General features: G+C 44.0%; 1 protein-coding gene across 1 annotated transcript in view; it reads left to right on the forward strand.

Annotated features, from left to right (window-relative positions):
• Positions 1-8,008: 8,008 nt before the first annotated feature.
• The window catches only part of MINDY4B (MINDY family member 4B), a 36,113-nt gene continuing 22,585 nt past the window's right edge, over positions 8,009-21,536 (forward strand). The window contains exons 1-3 of the mRNA XM_089780994.1: positions 8,009-8,107; positions 8,611-8,787; positions 11,094-11,213. Of these exons, the coding sequence (XP_089637120.1) occupies positions 8,009-8,107; positions 8,611-8,787; positions 11,094-11,213 (396 nt within the window). The remainder of the gene's footprint in view (positions 8,108-8,610; positions 8,788-11,093; positions 11,214-21,536) is intronic.

Consider the following 21,536-nt stretch of genomic DNA (forward strand, 5'->3'; position numbering starts at 1 on the left):
AAGGAAATTAAAAGGATAAAAGAGCAAACGGGAGAGCATAACAGAGAGGAAGCTTCCCTGAAGAGAGACTACAGCACATGTACAGTACTGAGGCCTGCTGGTTGGGAAAATTATAACATTTGCAAAGGCATTCAACTAATTTTGGCTGCCCAACCTGAACTACCTGATTTTCTGAGACATCACAGTCAATGCTCTCGATAATCTCTTCCATCCATGTGTGGATTTTTTCCATCCATGTACAGAATAAATTATATGTGCACCGACACGTGTGGATGTGCACCGCCAGTAGAAACAGAAAAACTAGCTGAGGGTGCTCTGCTGATCAGCTGGGTGGCATCAGAATCTCTCCTGAGCAGCCACACAGGCACACAGTTTACAGGAAACGTAGCTCACAGCCACCACTGAGCAGACTTAGAGTGTCTGCTGGATGGTCCATCAAGGGTGCAAGGTAGCATCCTCTTCCTTCTTTAGCCAGCCAGCTCCACAGGTCAGCATGAAGAGAGGAGCAGAGCCATAGCCCCATTTCTTTCCACTTTCTTTTGACCAGTATTAAGCTTCCCAGTGAGGGTCCCAGCCATCCAGCTCCCTCAGGTGGACTGAAAGAGTATCTCACCTATTGAAAATCTGTCCTTTGACTCAGCCCCTTTCTCTGGGCCACAAGTGTGTACCTAAATTCTCTGTCTCTCATCCCTGAAGACAAGGAGAAAGCCCAGGAGCTGAAGGACAGCAATGAAGAGCCACTTAAAAGATCAGATCTGAAACAGACTAACCACTGTTGCGTAGAGCACTAGGAATTACACACACTGGACTGGCTTGTGCTGTCAATTTCTAATCCAAACTCCCCACTGAAATCAATGCAGTATTTTACACAAGAAAAACTGGGTGGGCATAGTCCATTAAATACACTGGGCAAAGTGTTAACGAAGGATTATAAAACCGTATGGATTAATCATAATAGCAGGAAGTCTTGCTGAATGACAAGTTTTCTAGTAGCTGGAGCACACTTTTAGTGAAAGGCTACCTACTGAGTTATTTATAACTAGTTTCCCTATATAAAGAAAGGTGATTTATACCTAGTATCAGGATATGTGGAAAAGTCCTAACTTTCCACTTCTCTTCCAAGTGATCACAGTTCTTATCCTCATATAAAATACCTACCACATGAGGGGAGAAACAATTAAAAATAAAACTAATTTGCTCCTGTAACTAACAGGAACAATTTAGCTATTACTGATGGTTATAAATAACAGATGGTGCTAGGTGGGAAAAACAGATTCCTCTTTACATTTTACTGCTGCAGACATTATGCAAAACCTTTAAAACACTAATTCATTGCTCCAGGCATCTGTTAATGTTAAAGTAGTTCTGACTTCACTAGCCAGGGTTTATTTATTACCCCCCATAATCCACCTGCCTAGGAATTTACCATGCAGCTTTTTAGCTGCAAAATTTCTATGGTGTACACTTCACAGTGAAACACATGTATTTAGAATGGCTATATACATGAACAAGATGACCTAATAGATCTCTGACATCTCAGTTTCAATGATTTTGGGAGCTGAGTTGAACTGGTTCTTTAGGCACCTAATTTAGGGATATGACTGGCACACAAAAATTCAATGACTTTCATTAGCCTGATACAGCTAAATTATGTTTCCCTTCTACTCAGTGCTGCCTTTAGAACACTGAACCTGAACTCGGAAGACCTGCCATTGGCTCAATAAGTGTCCTTGTGTATGTCATAAAACCTCTCCATTTTTAAGAGGGGAGAAATGACAGAGCCTTCTTTGCAGAGCACTTTAAGATCTATCTACAGAAGAATGCATTACGTTAGTGCTAATATTAGTATTCAAACAATTCAAGGCAGGCAAATTGAAAATGTATAACAGGATGGGGATTGTTTTTAGAACAAAGAAACATAACTGCATCTGAAATTCTCTAAACAGCATATCCTGAGGGAGGAGGATGCAGCAATTATGCAAAATCCCCACATACCTCAGCTGTCTGGTGATGTACAATATATGTTATTGCTCCTATGAAATGTTTTGGCACATTTTCTTTTAATGTGACAACACTTTAAAAATATACAAATACTGGGCTAAATCTTGTTCTGCTTCACTCGTGTTGCTGGAACAACTCCACTGACTTCAATGGAATTACTCTGGATTTACATAGATGTAAATGAGGACAAAATCTGGCCCTAAGTATAAAAACACTATAAATATACTTCTTGTACCCACCACAACATGCACACACCACTTTTGAAACACTGATTCCTATTTATACGTATGTTGAGGTAAAAGATTTTTTCAGAATCTTTTGACTCCTGGAGTTTGCAGGTCTTGGTTGAATAACAACATGTGTCATTCTCAGGTGGCACACAGACCTGGTGCTTTTCGCAACTTGTTCAAAACAAAGCCACACACTGTTGCCATACTAGCAGTGACATTAACTATGGCTAGATCTACACTACAGCTTTTTTTTTTCTTCTTCAGAAAAAGCTATGAAAATGCGCTCTACATTGGTATTAGGGTGGTACCAACCCTGGAACTTTCCCTTGCAACAAAACCTGTTGCCAGCTTTGTCCACATATTCACTCTGCTGAAACCATTATTGGACCTAACCAATTCAGTTATAAGATCAAGAACACATATTCCTGCTCATCCAGAAATATAATTTATGCTATCATGTGCCGACAGTGTCCGTCTGCTATGTACATTGGACAAACGTCTCAGACACTTCACCAAAGAATCAATGCACATAAAACAGACATTAGACAGGATCACAAAGAAAAAATAGTTTCTTGTCATTTCAACCAGAAAGGGCATTGTCTCAAGGACTTAACTACCTGCATCCTGCTTCAAAGACACTTTTAACACCAGACTTGAAAGAGAATCCTCTGAACTATCATTCATGCTTAAATTTGACACTTTACACCTAGGTCTCAACAAAGACGCTATATCTTACCCATTACAAAGATAGCTTCCCCAATTATCACCTCTAATATCATTAGCTCACAGACATTTACCTCCCTCTCTCATCCCCTCTCTGTTCTGAAATTTGATTTGTCCTTTTCATAAGTGTTCATTTTTTTTTATTGTATCCTTTGGTATATATGGTCGTGCCAATTTTCTTCCACTATTTGATCTGAGGAAGTGGGTCTGGCCCATGAAAGCTCATCACCTAATAAACCATCTTGTTATCTTTAAAGTGCTACATAGTCCTGTTTTTTGTTTCAGCTACACCAGACTAACACAGTTACATTTCTATTACTAGAGTCCAAGAGTACATCTATACAGCAGCTAGAGACCTATGCCTGGCCTGTGCCAGCCAACTGAGGCTCACGGAGCTCAGGCTGTGGGGCTGTTTCATTATTGTGTAGATGTCTTGGCTTGGGCTGAAGCCTGGCCTCTTGGACCCCACATGCTGGGAAGGTCCCAGAGCTTGGATTTCATCCTGAATTTAGTAGTCTACAAAGGAATGAACAGCCCCACAACCTGAGCTGGCGGGCTTGGGTCAGCTGCAGATTTTTCTCTGCTATGTAGTCATGCACCACGAGGGGCTAGAGAGTGATGTAAGAGTCAGGTAACAGGAGGCAGGTAGGATCAGGTTACCAGGATTATTGGAATAAGTTACAGACAACAACTGAATAGCAAAGTTTACATCATAACTGGTCAAATCCAGCTTCATGCACACATTCAGTCTGTCTTCTGCCGATCTTATGGCATGAGGCTGGGGATGTGGGGGTGCAGGAGTCTGGATTGAGATGTATGAAGGGCTTGGGGCAATGGATTTGGGTATATGATGGACTCAGGGCTATGGTGTGGGGAGTGCAGGATTGTTATGCAGGGCCAGATTAAGGGGGGGGGACAGCCGGGCAGCTGCCTGGGGCACAAACATATGGTGGGGCGCCTGATTGGAGTGGTAAAGGGCACCGCGTGCCTGGGGGCGGGGCCGCGCATGCGCCACATGCATGGGGCCGGCCTGCATGTGCACCACACACCCACTGCCCAGGGTGCAACTATGGCTCGGTCCAGCACTAGTGTTATGACACTGCAGCCAGATGGGGGCTGGACCCCAACTAGGGGCTTGTTGGCCAGGCTTCATTTTTAAATAAAGTAAAATATTATGTCCAACACAAAAGGTTTTAACGTTGTATTTATTTATTGCAGGGATGGGGAACCTTTTTTGGGTCACGGCCCACTGACTCCCAAAAAATATCAGTCAGGAACCACACAAGTGAGAAGCAAAAAAAAAAAAAAAAAAAACCCAAAACCCTCCAAAAATCCCCAACCCTTACTGATGTGGCCACCAAATGAGACACCTCAGTCACCTGGTGCTCCAGCCCCATGCAGGCGGAGGGAAGGGAGGACTGAGGTTCAAAGCCTCAGGCCAGATTAAGTCTTCTGGGTTCCAGAGTTAGTAGATTTTGTAGACCCCGCTAGGCTTTGGGGTCAAGCCAAAGATGAGGGATCTAGCGTGTGAGACAGAGTGACCAGTGAGTGGGATAAGGATGGGGGTGCAAGATCCAGGTGGGAGGTAGGGTGCAAGAGCACGGTGTGGAGTGGGTGTTTGGCTGGGGGGAGGATGCAGGAGCAGGGTGGGGGTTCAGGGCCTCTGCATGGAGGGGTGGGGGGTACAGGGTCTGGTACTTACTTTTTTTCCTAGTGTTCGTAACAGGGTTTATTTATTGTAACAGATGCGAGTCACTCCCACATAGCAGCCAGCCACTGCTCCACACGGGTCATGGGCCCAAGGGCTGAGTGTGGAATGGAGGCCATGCCTTGCCAGGAGCAGAGGGAGTCCATCCGGCTGGCGGATCTGGGCGCGGATGGGAACTGACCTGCTCATTTGTGCTTCCTGTACCTCTCCAGGCTGGCTGCTAGCCCACCAGCACCAGGAAGAAGGTGCTCAGGCCGATGATGGACTCCAGCAGCCCCATGGGACTCTCCGGCGGATGCAAGTGCACAGTGCACGCAGGTAGCACAAGGTGGGGGCAAAGCAGTGCACAGAGCAGGGGGGACACAGCCATGGTAGCAGTGGTTCCTTCATGGGCAAGATGACAGCCGAGTCTGCTTTTTGCACCCCATGCTACTCTCAGGCTCCCTGTCCCACGTATGGCTTCCTGCTGCTCCATTGGCCAGATTCTGGCCAATAGAACAGCAGGAAAAGCCTCCAAATATGGACTTCTGTAAGCTGCTGTCTGGTTATATCTATGGGACAGTTTTGTCATGTCATACTCATTCTTCCCTTCTACAATATTCAAGGACTGTGGACTCTGAAGTTAGGGAAATGCAGCCCATTTTTTGTTTCTGAACTTGACTTTTGAGATTATACATACCTCTGCATAGAGGCCAGTTTTTCTCAGACATAAAAATTCTGGCCTACTTCAGCTTGCCTGCACGAACGGCCACATTATGCCCTCAGTCTAGGCCAACAACAGAAGTTAATTTTGGATTGTAGAACAATTCTATTCTACTAATATCTGAAGTCTGAGAAATGAAAGAAGTTCCATACCAAATCATTCCTCTGGGGCAAGACTACTATTTATCTAATGTGGAGATGCTCTCTGCTAGTTCCAGGTGAAACTATTTTTGTGCCTACACATATCCTTGCTTCTGCTTAATTTCATGTTGTTTGCTCTTTGGATAGGCCTGAAACAAAGCCCCAAATTCATACATCAACTGCGGAAATTCCAATCAGTGCTCTGATGTATTGACTCCTCTAGTTTTGACCTGAAGCTAGGCAAAATTCATTAAAATGAATTTTGTCTTAGGTTTGCATTTGAGTTTTCACAAGCTGAAATAGAAAGGAGGGAAACAATATATGAAACCAATGTATTTCCCATAGCTCAGCTGTGCAGACTACATACCTGACCATTGTTCCTTCAACAGTAAACTCTAAACAATGACAAGTGGGAGCGAAGACAGGGTGTCAGTCTTCAATTTAAATTTCTCACCATTACTATGTTGAGTGTCTCTGAGTTTATAGATATCTGTTCAATATATGTGTTCCTCGGGAAATTTATTCCATCATCAAGCATTCATTAAGGGTCAAGTCATGGACCTTTGTAGTCAATGGGCATTTAGCCATCAACTTGAATAGGATCAAGATTTGCTCCTTAAATAGGCTTCCTACAGTGCTATATGAAAATAATAAGTCTCTTTGATTACATTCTCTCAAGCCTAGTGCCATCAATTTAATTATTCAGATTTCTCTGAAACAGATATGTAATTGCAGTTCGTTTTTGTATAAATCTGTCTTGGATTAAACATTCATGCTGTATATACAGTGAACAGAAAAAACAGCTATGTCTAATGCTAATAAAAGTTTAATCAGGATCTCACAGTATGAGCTTACAGTAAACTCAGAGTGGTGATAGTCAGAGAGTGAGTTTGCTGCTATTCGGTGATGGAGCTAGGGTACTTCATAAAGGCATATGTGCCAAGAGGGTCAGTTTCCTTTTATATCCAAGGGAGTTTATATCCTCATTTTTAATGTTTGCATCATGTACTTCCGTGCAGAGTACAGATAGACAACAAGGTATCCAATGGTGAATACAGTTTACAACAAATGGAACTAGCTGAGCTATCCAGCAAATTTTCAAATCTAGATAAATGGAGAGAAATTTTTAGTTGCCATGGGTAAGATTTTTATTCTGCTTGGTTTTCACATGTTCTTACGGCTAGATAGTCTGTTACTATAGGGGTGTTACAATTTTTATTGTTTTATTCCTATGTCTGCATTCTCAAATGTATTTTTATAATGCAAGTATAATTGGTCGTAAGCTTTTTCTCCCACTAATCAAGAAAAATTATACTAAGTTAATAATGTTTAAATTCTTTAGCTATGTTTCATTTTCACTTGCACATTAGAAATCAATAATATAATTCACCAGGCAACTGTTTTTCTCAAAGGTAACATTTTTATATTTGGCTGTTCTTTTTTTTTTTTTTAATCGCTTCACTAGGCAATTGCATTGAATAGATTACTTATGTAACGTGTAGCACATTACATGCGGGTATTCTCTAAAAAAGTAACAATTAAGCTATAAAAAAGCCTATTTTAGTAATGTCTTTTTATTTTTATTTTTTTTCCTTTTAGAAGCAAGCCTTTCATATACTTGAAAAAGAAATGTTCATAATTAGGATTAATGTATCAGAAAAATCTAGGCTAAATCTAGACTCTGAAAGTCAAGAGTTTCTTGGTCAATTTTAAAACATTGGAAAGAAGACACAGTGTTCAGAAATACAAAATCTATGTATTTTGAACCATTATCCAGCCTCCGTAAACTTTACATTGCAAAATCTCAAAGTTTAGTCAGAGATTATATATTTTTGCACTGTAGTCATTATAATATGCCAAAATTATTTGTAACCCATTGATAAAGAATGTGAGTCAAAAAGACACGTGAACTGCATATTAAGCAATTTAAAACAATCAATATGTACATATAACTCTTTCAACATCATTAGTATTTAGAATAATATAATGATTTGTGGCTATAAAACCAATATATAACCTTAAATATCATGCATGTTTAAAATCAACTAACTTGAAATTAAAAGCATTACCTTTATTGGCCTTTGTTCTAAATGGCTTCCTGAACAAATTTGTTCTAAAGCAGAAATAATTACTATCTTCATTACTGTTCATTTCCTAATAGGGGACAGTGAAATAATTTAAACTCTTTAGAAATCCTATTCAAAACTAAATGTATGAAGCAGAAAGAAGATAAATAAAAAGAAATACTAGATAAATAACATTTTGTAGGTGGGAGGGTAGAAAAAACATTCAAAATGCCTATGAGACAGCTTTGTCTTTTTGTTTTCAATAAAGCTTCTCTTCCAGTAAGTGCCTATGATTCAGATTATGCATTCACTAGATAAGAATGAGATCTTCTCCTGTTCTCTGGTAATCCACACAGGTAGGAAGGCAATTCTCTTTTCAAGGTTCAGCTGTCACTGGGTAACTTCTCCTGTAACTGCTTTCATTACACAAGCAAACTATGGACATCAGTCCAAAAGTGCAGCAATTCAAAAGACAAGTAGATTCAAAATTAAATTACACTGAAATATTGGAGGAAGAGAGAAAGAAAAACCAAATAGTAAGTAGAAAAGTATTTGTTTTATTCTTTTCCTAACCCCCAAAATAGAAATGCCCTACCTTATTAGGAATTTGAGTCTTGAAAGTCATTTTGTGTGTGTGTTACCACAATGAATGGTAAGTTTTAGGAATTATTTATGTGTCGTGAAACAGCCTTTAGAAAGACAACTATACAATTATTACAAAAACTGCATCATTTGAGCAGTGTTGCACAACTATATGTTATCTGTTGTCTTTAAATACATTGTTGTATTATTTCAAACCTAGAACATCACTGTACTAATAATTTTAGAGTTTCCTTTTTACTAGCTGGTATTATATGACAAAGAATTAGTATTCTTAATCTTTTGCCCCTTTTTTAATAACTTCAGCTTCATTCTGTACATGTTGTGATGAAAGAAGTATGTGGGAAGAAGGGGGGTAATTTAGCAGAACCAAGCACAGGAATAAGCCAGCTTCTAACTGCTAAAAGAATATACAAGTTTTGTTCATTTCTCGCTATAGAAATACCAAGACTATCGCAAATCTGACTGTGACAAAAGGGATGGCAATGGAGCACCTCAGTGTAGAAGTTCCAAAAGACAGGGACAGTATCTATCCAATATCCTTTACTCAATCCCTAGACGGCTTACCATCTCTTCAAAGCTGGGCGGCCAGCCAATCTCCCAAGAAATGGCAATGGTAAGTATATCCTGCCAATTAAGCATGACCTGTAATTTGACCTCACCAAGACAAAGAGACTTGGGAATCTAATCTGGTGTTCTATGAGGGTTAGATTGTTATTGTATTCAAGGGTGCAGGTTTTTTGGACCGATAAAAGGAGCATATAATATTAATTATTTATTTGTGACTTTTTGAAGAACACTGTGGCTATACAAGGCACTGAACTGATACAATACAATCGTTATTAGATACTGTGACAAATACTAAAGGACTATGTTTCCTTGCTATTTGGTGTTTTAGTTGCTAAGTACCGTGGTACTGAAACTTATCTGGTCACGCCATCCCTTTTACCCAACAGAGTTTGTCCAGGCACCCGCTCCATTACTGCACAGCCAAGCTTTCCTCAGCAGCAGAGTTTGAGCTGGAGGCAGAACTGGGGGGAGAACTGGGATGGGGGAGGAGCTGGGACTAGAGGCAGAGCTGGCCTGGGGCCCAAGCAGGAGGCACAGTGGAGCTGCAGCTGGGTTCAGAGCTAGTCTAGGGGCGGTGCAGGGGGTAGAGCAGAGCTGTAGCTGGGGTTGGAGATCACGTGATGGCAAAGATGGATGGGACACGGAGCAGGATTGGGGGGTTGAACAAGGTGGGAGGCAAAGCTGGTCTGAGGGCAGAGTGGGGCTGGAAGCATGATGCTCCCTCTCTACTCCTGGGGGTCTTCCTACTACTTGCCCGGTGAATATTCCTGCATATTCCCCTGGGGGGCACCCACGCTTTGATAACCACCGGCCTAGTGAATGGTGTTCAAAACACTGGAGATCAAGTTAACATTTTTCTGTTACCCCCAAAGGCTAGTTTTTTAGATCTCTAAATAGTTTGGAGCATGATCCTGACAGTCCCTCATATGCAGAATCTCTGCTGACATCAGTGGGGTTTTTGCAGATGGGGAATGTAACAGGTTTGATCACAGAGATCCCCTTGAGACTGTCATTTGGTGCTGTCTACCTGCCCTCTGAAATGCCCCACTACCCTGTCTTGCTGGGTCTGCAGCTCTGCTCTTCCCCAGAAAAGGCACAGAGTGGGCCAAGAGCTCCCCAGCAGAGTAACACACATGCTGAACCTGCTCAGTTCTGGGAGGGCTGAGCTATAGAGAGTTGTCTGCACACAGAAGCACAGCCCTAAAAAGGGACCAAACCTCCAAAGAAATCCATCTTAGTCCGTATAAAAGTTTTATAGAGAAAACTCATAAGTTCACCCCCTTTATCAATGAAAGAGAGGTATTCACAGTTGCCGCTTCCCCACAGTAACAATTATTTACACTGAGTTTGATGATAAACAAAACAGTTTTTATTAATTATAAAAAAATAGGATTTAAGTGATGGCAAATGAAAACAGGCCAATGCAAATTACTAAGCTAAACTAAACAAAAAAACACCAGCTAAGGCTAACACTCTAAAAAGGCCATGTCTACACTACGAGATAAGGTTGAATCTAATATGGTTGATTTCTGGGCACCTGATTTTGCAAAGTCAAGGTCCGGGTCCTCATTGCGGGGAAGAATTGAATGTAGTCCGAAGTAGCCTGTCTTCGACTCAGAGAGCGAAGCAACATGGGTAGCACTTGGGGATATGCCCACTGGGACCAAAACTGTGCAGAAGGTGGTTGTGGGCTCCCATAGTGCACTCATCTAGTCCCTACCTGCTTGCATGAGATCAACAGGAAGCAGTGTGCTCGCACCTTTTTGTGCCCTGGTTGCCCACACAGACACCATAGCAGCGCGAGCATGCAGCCCGGTTTGCTCCATCTCCCTGCTCAAATGTAGATGCATCCTACGATCACTTTACGCTTTTCTGGCAATGTGAAGATTGGTGCTTTAAATTGACTGTAAATGTAATTCACTTCTACTTGAAGGCTCCTTTACATAACCAAAGTGGGGTAAATTGACCTTAGTGTCAATCAGGGGGCCAACTGCTTCCATGGGCCCCCAAGCAAGGTGTGTGTGTGTGGGGGGGGGATGACTCCATACCCTGAAAGGTCTCAGGCCAAATGGGCAGGGCTGAGGAAAACAGCCCTCAGTGCCGTTTGGACCATGGCACTGGGTCCCCCCAGCCCTCAGAGCTGCATGGAGCACGCAGTGCGGCACTCTGGATGGTGATTTAAAGAACCCTTGGCTCCAGCCACCACCATTGCCACAGTAGCAGCCAGGAGCCCCAGGCTCTTTAAATTGCTGGCCCCAGGACAACTGCCCTCTCTGTCACCCCTCTATCGTCAGGCCTGGTGTAAATGAAAATCAGACCCACTCTGTCTTTATTCCATCCTCTCATCTTAAGGGGCTCCGAAAGGTGTTGTTTGGGAACACATTCCACGTTTTTAGCTATGAATGGAAAACGTCCTATTTCAAGTTCCATGCTCCATATTCTGGCCTATCCTATGCTTTGAAGGCAGAAAAGGTAACATTTTGTGTGTGTAATGACTGACAATGTATCTTCAGTATCAGAGAGTGAACTGCTGAGATTTGCAAATGTACTCTGATTCTGTCCAGTTCTAATTCCATGTGATCACACCTGAACATTGTGCTCTAGTCCCGGCATCTAAATGCCAGAAATATGGACAAATTAACATGGGTGCAGATTCCCTGTAATCTGTGCGCTTGTGTGAAGAAATTTCAGTGCCACCCAGGTCACTAGCAGAGCACTCACAGCTAGGTATGTGTTTCCCATAGTGGTGCACATCTGCACATGCCTCAGTGAACATAAAATTTATACTGCATATTGATGGAAAAGATCAGAGGGAACATTGGTTCACAGGTGATACTTAAGGGTCCACAATGATTTATGAGGAGTGGAATATATTACATGACTAAGCAGTGACTGAAGGGGGACAAATCAGTCTGCAAATATCTGCAGGCTATAAATACCAAAAACAGAGGGAGGATTTATTTATAATAATACTAGAATTAATGGGCTGAAATGGAGTTTAAGACATTTCTGCACTTTTCCCCTTTCTTGCCTTTGGCAGCTTCTTTAATTTAGAAATTTCCAATGTGATTTGTAATGAAGTGCCCTGTTCTTCACACACAGACATTGAGCAATTCAGCAAACTCTTCAGTTTATTCCTGTATGTAGAAATTGGATTTTTCCTTCCTATTTCTTTTGTCTTGCTCCTTCAAGGAGGTTTTTTTTTTGTTTTTTTTTTGTTTTGTTTTTTTTTTGTATTAACTGTCCAGGTACAAGTACTATTGCTCTTTTCTTTGTATTGTTATTTTGCACAGATTTGCTGGTGTTCAGATCCCTCTGTTCACTTACTTTCTTTTATTTACAAAACTTGTTTCTTCAATTCAGTCCTTTCAGATTTCCACCTCCAGGCCCCTCTCTCAATAGTTTTTCTCATGCCTGTCATTTCCTAATTCATAGAATCAGTCCTGAGATCTGTATTTCCAACTTCTTTTAAATCATCCTTTAAAATAACCGTCCACTATTTTTGTTCTTTTTCTCCATAAAATGCACTGTAGAACAGGGGTACTCAAATATTTTCTTCCTGAGGCCCTCCTCAACATGCTAGAATAACTCCAGGGCCCAATGAGGGGCAGGAGGGGGTCTCAGAGCTCTGGGTTAGGAGTGGGAACCCTTAGTCATAGGTTTAGGTTGGCTTCTGTTTGGGGAAGTAAAAGCCAGCAGGGGTATCCTGTATCCATTGTCTCACCTCCGAAGGCCACCCATCTGACTGGGGCTGTGTGTCACAGCCCTGGACACCAACAGCAGAGGAAGGAATACCACTGCTGCCTGTTCTGTGGCACCACCAGCCAGATGAGCCGCTGCCCTGCACTGCTTCACTCTGGTTTCCCACCTAGGATCTGGGCAGAGGAAGGGGACTGGAGGCCTGGGGGAGTGAAGGGGAGGTGGAGTGGTCCCCAGAACTGCCCCATTCTCAGTAAGACATTGCAGTTTGAGGTGGAAACACCCTTGTGGCCCATCGACTTTGCCTATGGATTTAAAATTTCTGCTATTGCTCCTACCTTCACCTCGGGGGGGAGGGGGGGTCCAGAGGTCATGGTTTCAGCTGCACACCACTCCCTGCTTCAGTCCTGTGGGGGTGCCAGGGCTCAGGGTACTGGGTTTCAGTGACAATGTTGTGCGACCTCCCTGAAAGGGCTCCAGACCTCTGCTTGAGAATTGCTGCTAGAGAGGACTTTGAATCATAGGCATGCTCCCCAGTATTTTCTCTATGGACAATTCAAAATATCCCTGTGATGAATAGGAGGAGTGTTGGCCAACACCCGGTGACTAAAGGGTTAAACTAAGGTAGCTAGCAAGGGTGTTGGCAGGAGGCCAGAAGAACCAAGGGGATACAGTGTTGAAATCTGAATTGCATATAGATACTTTGCCTGCTCTCTTTGGCTAGGTCTACACTACACCCCTCTGTCAGCAGCGGGAGGTAAATAAAGCACATCAAAAGTAAAATGAAGTGCAGATTTAAATATCCCGCGCTTCATTTGCATAATCACGTTCTGGTGCTGTTTTGAACAAGCGCCATTTCGAAACTGAAACTGCGCTTTACATGCGGTTCTGATTTTTCGACAGATCCTGTACCCCTCGTTTTTTAAGGAGTACAGGATCTGTTGAAAAATCACCCTGCTGTCAGCAGAACCGTGTCTAAACCACAGTTTCACTTTCAAAATGGCACTTGTTCGAAACAGCACCAGAACGTGATTATGCAAATGAAGCACAGGATATTTAAATCCCCACTTCATTTTTACATTTGATGTGCTTTATTTACATCCTTCTGCGGACAGAAGGGTGTAGTGTAGACATAGCCTTTGTGTGAAAATTCTAAGTTAAAGGATGGAAGGAACAGATGCAGTAATCAGAATTACTATGTCTATAAAAAATATTGGACATGGGAGTAAACTGGGACTTGAAGCATGGATCAGCATAGATCATGAGTAGAGGGAAAACATATTTAGTTGTGATCAGGTTATTTTTCTTTATTTTGATGTTTTGTAAAACTTCTCCGTGTAAAATCCATGTGCTCTCCCCCCGCCATTTACTATTTAAGTTGTGCCCAGAGATATCATTTTTTCTGTTTTAATCTGCTCTTCTCTTAGTTTCTCTGTAACACCTAGCAACCAAGTATGCTTTATCAAGTATATCTTTTTGTTTTTGTTAATAAAATCACTGTTTTTTAAGGTGATGATTTTACTCTTGTGTCCTGGAAGGAAACAGGAGGTCCGTGTCTGTGTATGCATGCCTAAGACTGTGAGGTCAGGTATCAGAGATTGCAGTTTGTTTTCTCTTTTTTCCAAACTCTCTTGTGGTAACAGAGCTCGGGGGAACCCCTCTGGAAGAAGTCCAAGTGCTTCCTTCCTGGGTTCAGGAAGAAAGGGGATTTTGTTTCACTTGGTGGTGGCAGCTACCTCCCAAGGCCAGGGAATCTGTGGCATTGGGGAGTTTTTAAGCAGAAGCCTATACAGGCAAGATATTCTTTTAAGATCTCTTGTGGGCCCCCACCTTCTTCACTTAGAGTGCCAGAGTGGGGAACTGTCCCAAAAGGCAGTGCTTCTCAGACAGGAACTCTCAGCCCCCTGCTGGCCATGGGCAGGTTTCAAGACTCTGTCAAGCAGGGCCAGCTTTAAACTTGCTGGGACCCATGGCAGAAAGCCAAAGTCTTCTCACATGGGGCTGAAAACTGGGACCCTGAGCCCCACCATCTGGGGCTGAAGCCAAACCTGAGCAATGTAACTTTGCAGGGGTCCCAATGGTATGGGGCCCCAGGAAACTCCTCTGCTTGCTTGCTTGCTCCCCCTTAGCACTGGTCTCAGCTTTTATATGCAGAGAACTCATTAATATAGCGTAGGTGGGCCGTGGGTGGGGGATTATAGCATGACGGGGAGACCTCAGAAAGAAAAACGTTGAGAATCCCTTTCATTAGGGATGCCCCAAAATGTTTCTAGATCCACTTAAGGAACAAATATGATAACATTTCACTTTAATCCAGAAGTGCATGTACCTAACTTTAAAAACATGAGCAGTCCCAATGTAACTAAACTGTAATTACTAATGTGCTTAAAGTAACACACATGTGCAGTAGCTGAGGCCCTAAAACAGAAGCCTTTATATCACACATCTGGATTGAGGCCTACGCAACAATGGTCAAAACTTTGATAATACAAAGCAAATTAAACTGTGAGCAAGAGGCAGGCCTCTGCTCACGGAACTTGGCAAGAACAGAGCTGATATTGCAGAAACACTTCTACCTAAGACATACTAGGGATAGGCCATAAACACATACAGAGAAATGCTAACCAAACACCTCATTAAAAAACATCTTGGTACCAACGCATTCCCCACAGATAATGGAGTCTTACTGACCCAAGTTCAGGAGAGGGTCAAACGGCAGCAGGATGAACAGCAACGTTTTGATCAAACCACCATGGACAAGGTAATGGGTGGTAAGTAGGTAATGTCAGAGGGTGGCAACCTAATATGTCAGGGTACGTCTACACTTGCTCCCTAGTTCGAGCTAGGGATGCAAATGTAGCCGACCGAAACAGCTAAGGAAGCAGGGATTTAAATATCCCACGCTTCATTAGCATAATCTCGCCCGCGCTTTATTCCGCTCAACAGCTGATTCGAACCAGGAAGTGCACTTGGGGACGCGTTAGTTTGAATCAAACCCTTTGGTTCGAACTAACGTTACTCCTCATTAGCAATTTCGGTTGGCTACATTTGCATCCCTAGCTCAAACCAGGGAGCAAGTGTAGATGTACCCTCAGAGGTGAATGTGTAACTTGTTTGTACCTATGTATAAAAATGTATCTTGGGGAGGGTTGTCCTTTTTCAGCCTAGGGAGTAGTGGGAAATCCACCCCTGGCTAAGTCTATTTTAAGGGGATACTCATCCACTAGCAAACGTGTAGACATCTGATCCAGAGAGCTGGAGACAGTGTTTCATTTGACAATAATCCTGGCCCAGTGCCTTCATCCCTTATCTGATTTTGTGATCTTTGGGGGTTCTCTTGGAGTCTGCTATGCTGACTGCCTGCACAGAGCCAGTACAACCTATAGGGGGAGCACACACATGCAGCCAAACGGTTATCATCAGTAAACGGAGCAAGATATCTGGCAGGACACCACAGCAGTGACCTCTGACCACAACATGCTGAGTGCTTTGTTGGGTAAAGGCCTCAAAATAGAAGCAAGAGAACTTATGGTGAGCAATTAATGTTGTGAATGTCCACAGTCCACTATTTAGGTAGCAATGCATTCTAGCAATTCTATATAACCTTCAATTAAATACTTTCAACAAGTCAATTAGAAACTCAGTAGTCTTGAAGGGTCTGATAGAATCACAGAATCACAGAACACCAGAATTGGAAGGGACCTCAAGAAGTCATCGAGTCCAGTCCCCTCCCCTCACAGCAGGACCCAGTACCATCTAGACCATCCCTGATAGATGCCTATCTAACCTGCTCTAAAATATCTCCAGAGATGGAGATTCTACAACTTCCCGAGGCAATTTATTCCAGCATTTAACTACCCTGACTGTTACAAAGTTTTCCCTAATGGCCAGCCTAAACCTCCCTTGCTGCAGTTTAAGCCCACTGCTTCTTATGCTATCCTCAGAGGCCAAGGAGAACAATTTTTCTCCCTCGTACTTGTGACACCCTTTTAGATACATGAAAACCACTATCATGTCCCCTCTCTGTCTTCTCCTTTCCAATCTAAGCAAACCTAATTCTTTCAGTCTTTCTTCATAGGTCATGTTCTCTAGATCTTTAATCATTCTTGTTGCTCTTCTCTGGACCCTCTCCAATTTCTCCACATCTTTCTTGAAATGTTGTGCCCAGAACTGAACACAATACTCCAATTGTGGCCTAATTAGTGCAGAGTAGAGCGGAAGAATGACTTCTTGTGTCTTGCTCAAAACATTCCTGTTAATGCATTCCGGAATCATGTTTGCTTTTTTTGCAACAGTGTCACACTGTTGACCCATATTTAGCTTGTGGTGCACTATAACCCCTAAATGCCTTTCTGCAATACTCCTTCCTAGACATTTGCTTCCCACTCTGTATGTGTAAAACTGATTGTTCCTTCCTAAGTGGAGCATTTTGCATTTGTCCTTGTTAAACTTCATCCTATTTACCTCAGACCATTTCTCCAGTTTGTCTAGATCATTTTGAATTATGACCCTATCCTCCAAAGCAGTTGCAACTCTTCCCAGTTTGGTATCATCTGCAAACTTAATGAGCGTACTCTCTATGCCAATACAGGCAGTCCCCGGGTTACGTGGATCCGACTTAGGTTGGATCCCTACTTAAGAACGGGGTGAGGGAACACCGAACTAGCTGCGGCTCCCTCCCCCCCCAGAAGACCACTCCCCCAGCAGACCAGGGAGACGCGGAGCAAAGGTGCGGAGGACGCGAGCGGCAGGACCGCGGCGCGTCTGGGCGGTCCTGCCGCCCGCGTCCTCTGCGGCAAGAAAAGCCGCTCCGCGTCTCCCTGGTCTGCTGGGGGGAGGAGGCACAGCTAGTGCGCCCCCCCCCCCCTTCCCCAGCAGACCAGGCTTTTTTCTCGCCGCTGGTCAGTTTCAGCAGCGGCTGAATCAGGACGCCTGGGGTAGAGCAGCTGTGGGGCTGCCGGGTTGGTCCCACAGCACCGAGATGCAGCGCTGCGGGGACCTACCCGGCAGCACCCCAGCTGCTCTGTCCCAGGCGTCCAGATTCAGCCGCCGTTGAAACTGATCAACAGCTGATTCCAGGAAGCCCGGGGCAGAGCAGCTCTGCCTCGGGCTTCCTGTAGTCAGCCGCCGGTCAGTTTCAGCAGCAGCTGAATCGGGGACACCTGGGGCAGAGCAGCTAGGGTGCTGCCGGGTTGGTCCAGTAGCGCCGAGGAGCGGTGCTGCGGGACCAACCAAGCAGCACCCCAGCTGCTCTGCCCCAGGCATCCCCAAGAGCAGCTGGGGTGCTGCCGGGTTGGTCCCACCGCGCCAAGGGTCGGCGCTACCAGACCAACCCAGCAGCACTCCAGCTTCTCTGCCCCAGGTGTCCCCGATTCAGCCGCTGCTCGTCAGTTTCAACAGCGGCTGAATCTGGACGCCTGGGACAGAGCAGCCGGGGCGCTGCTGGGTTGGTCCGCACAGCGCCACACCGCGGCACTGAGGGGACCAACCTGGCAGCACCCCAGCTGCTCTATCCCAGGTGTCCCCAAGTCAGCTGCTGCTGAAACTGATCAGCGGCTGATTCCAGGAAGCCTGGGACAAAGCAGCTCTGCCTCAGGCTTCCTGTAGTCAGCCGCTGGTCAGTTTCAGCAGCGGCTGAATCGGGGACACCTGGGGTACAATATGTACCAGTTCCGACTTACATACAAATTCAACTTAAGAACAAACCTACAGTCCCTATCTTGTACGTAACCCGGGGACTGCCTGTATCTAAATCGTTGAGGAAGATATTGAACAGAACCAGTCCCAAAACAGACCCCTACAGAACCCTCCTTGTTATGCCCTTCCAGCATGACTATGAACCATTAATAACTACTCTCTGAGAATGGTTATCCACCCAGTTATGCACCCATCTTATAGTAGCCCCATCTAAGTTGTATTTTCCTAATTTATTCTTAAGATCATGCAAGACCATATCAAATGCCTTACTAACGTCTAGGTATACCACATCCACCGCTTCTCCCTTATCCACAAGACTCATTATCCTATCAAAGAAAGCAATCAGATTGGTTTGACATGATCTGTTCTGTACAAATCCATGCTGGCTGTTACTTATACCCTATTATCTTCCAGATGTTTGCAAATGAATTCCTTAATTACCTGCTCCATTATCTTTCCTGGCACATAAGTTAAACTGGTCTATAGTTTCCTGGGTTGTTCTTATTTCCCTTTTTGTAGATGGGCACTATATTTGCCCTTTTCCAGTCTTTTGGACTCTCTCCTGTCTTCCATGATTTTTCAAAGATGATAGCTAAAGGCTCAGATACCTTCTCTATCAGCTCCTTGAGTATTTTAGGATGCATTTCATCAGGCCCTGGTGAATTGCAGACATCTAACTTTTCTAAGTGATTTTTAACTTGTTCTTTTTTTATTTTATCTTCTAAACCTACCCCATTCCCACTAGTATTCACTATGTTAGGCATTCCTTTATATATGGAGATTTACCTATCTCATAGAACTGGAAGGGACCTTGAGAGATCACCAAGTCCAGTCCCCTGCCCTTATGGTTCAATATCTTCTTGGTGAAGACCAAAACAAACAAGTTATTTCCAAATTTCCGGCTACTGTTTCTGCCTCCTCACTGAACAATGGGCCTATCCTGTCCTTGGTCTTCCTCTTGCTGCTAATATATTTATAGAAAGTCTTCTTGTTACCTTTTATGTCTGTAGCTAGTTTGAGTTAGTTTTGTGCCTTTGCCTTTCTAATCTTGCCCCTGCATACAGGTATTGTTTGCTTATATTCATCCTTTGTAATTTGTCCTAGTTTCCACTTTTTATATGTCATAGACTCATAGACTTTAAGGTTAGAAGGGACCATTATGATCATCTAGTCTGACCCCCTGCACAGTGCAGGCCACAGAATCTCACCCACCCCTCTTAGAATAATCCTCTCACCTATGTCTCAGATATTGAAGCCTTCAAATACTTTGAAGGCCCCAAGATGCAGAGAATCCTCCAGCCGTGATCTGTGCCCCATGCTACAGAGGAAGGCGAAAAACCTCCAGGGCCTCTGCCAGTCTTCCCTTGAGGAAAATTCCTTCCCGACCCCAAATATGGCAATCAGCTAAACCCTGAGCATGTGGGCAAGACTCACCAGCCAGACACCCAGAAAGTTCTCTATAGTAATTCCTATCATCCCTCCATTGACCTATTTCCCACTGATAATAAATGGTCAATTAGTTACCAAGATCATGTTCTCAAACCATCCCCTTATCATAGAACTGGAAGAGACATCAGAAGGTCATCAAGTCCAGCCCTCTGCTCTAGGCAGGACCAATCCCATCTAAATTAACCCGGCCAGGGCTTTGTCAAGCCAAGACTTAAACACCTCTAGGGATGGAGACTCCACTACTTCCCTAGGTAACCCATTCCAGTGCTTCACCACCCTCCTAGTGAAATAGTTTTTCCTAATATCCAACCTGGACCTCTCCCACCACTATTTTAGACCATTGCTCCTTGTTCTGCCATCTGTCACTACTGAGAACAGCCTCTCTCCATCCTCTTTAGAACCTCCCTTCGGGAAGTTGAAGGCTGCTATCATATCCCCCCTCACTCTTCACTTCTCCAGACTAAACAGACCCAAGTCCCTCAGCCTCTCCTCATAGGTCATATGCTCCAACCCCCTAATCATTTTGGTTGCTCTCCGCTGGACCCTCTCCAATGCGTCCACATCCTTTTTGTAGTGCGAGGCCCAGAACTGGACACAATACTCCAGATGTGGCCTCACCAATGCCGAATAAAGGGAAATAATGACATCTCTGGATCTGCTGGCAACGCTCCTCTTAATGCAACCTAATATGCCATTAGCCTTCTTGGCTACAAGGGCACACTGTTGACTCATATCCAGCTTCTCATCCACTATAACCCCCAGGTCCTTTTCTGCAGAACTACTACTTAACTGATTGGTCCCCAGCTTGTAACTATGCTTGGGATTCTTCTGTCCCAAGTGCAGGACTCTACACTTATCCTTGTTGAACCTCATCAGATTTCTTGTGGCCCAATCCTCCAATTTGTCTAAGTCACTCTGGACCCTATCTCTGCCCTTGAGCATATCTACCTCTCCCCCCAGCTTAGTGTCATCCGCAAACTTGCTGAGGGTGCAATCCATCCCCTCATCCAGATCATTAATAAAGATATTGAACAAAACCGGTCCTAGAACCGAACCTTGGGGCACTCCACTAGAAACCGACTGCCATCCTGACATCGAGCCATTGATCACTACCCACTGGGCCCGGCCTTCTAGCCATCTTTCTATCCATCTTACCGTCCATTTATCCAATCCACATTCCCTTAACTTGCTGGCAAGAATATTGTGGGAGACCATATCAAAAGCCTTGGTAAAGTCAAGGTATATAACATCCTCTGACTTCCCCATGTCCACCGAGCCAGTTACCTCATCATAGAAGCTAATCAGATTGGTCAGGCACGACTTGCCCTTTGTGAATCCATGCTGACTATTTCTAATCACTTTCCTCACATCCAAGTGCCTCAAAATGGATTCCTTAAGGATCCCTTCCATGATTTTTCCAGGAACCGAGGTAAGACTGACCGGCCTATAGTTCCCTGGATCATCCTTCTTCCCTTTTTTGAAGATGGGCACTACATTTGCCTTTTTCCAATCAACCGGGATTTCTCCCAATCTCCATGACTTTTCAAAGATAATAGCCAAAGGCTCCTCAATGACATTTGCCAATTCCCTCAGTACCCTCGGATGCACTAAGTCCGGACCCATGGATTTATGTACGTTTAGTTTTTCTAAATAGTTCCTAACCTGTTCTTTACCTACCACGGGCTGTCCATATTCATCCCATCTTGCGTCACTTAGGCTATGTCTAGACTGCAAGCCTCTTTCGAAAGATACTTTCGAAAGAGCCTCTTTCGAAAGAGAGCGTCTAGACTGCACGCAGAACTTTCGAAAAAGCATGCCACTTTTTCGAAAGAAAGCACCCAGTGAGTCTGGATGCTCTCTTTCTAAAAAGCCTGTTTGCTTTCAAGAACACCTTCTTTCGAAAGAGCACTTTCGAAAGAAGGCATTCTTCCTCGTGGAATTAGGTTTACC

Source organism: Pelodiscus sinensis, chromosome 10 (genome assembly GCF_052426305.1).
Source record: "Pelodiscus sinensis isolate ZL-2025 chromosome 10, ASM5242630v1, whole genome shotgun sequence".
Lineage (NCBI taxonomy): Eukaryota > Metazoa > Chordata > Testudines > Trionychidae > Pelodiscus > Pelodiscus sinensis.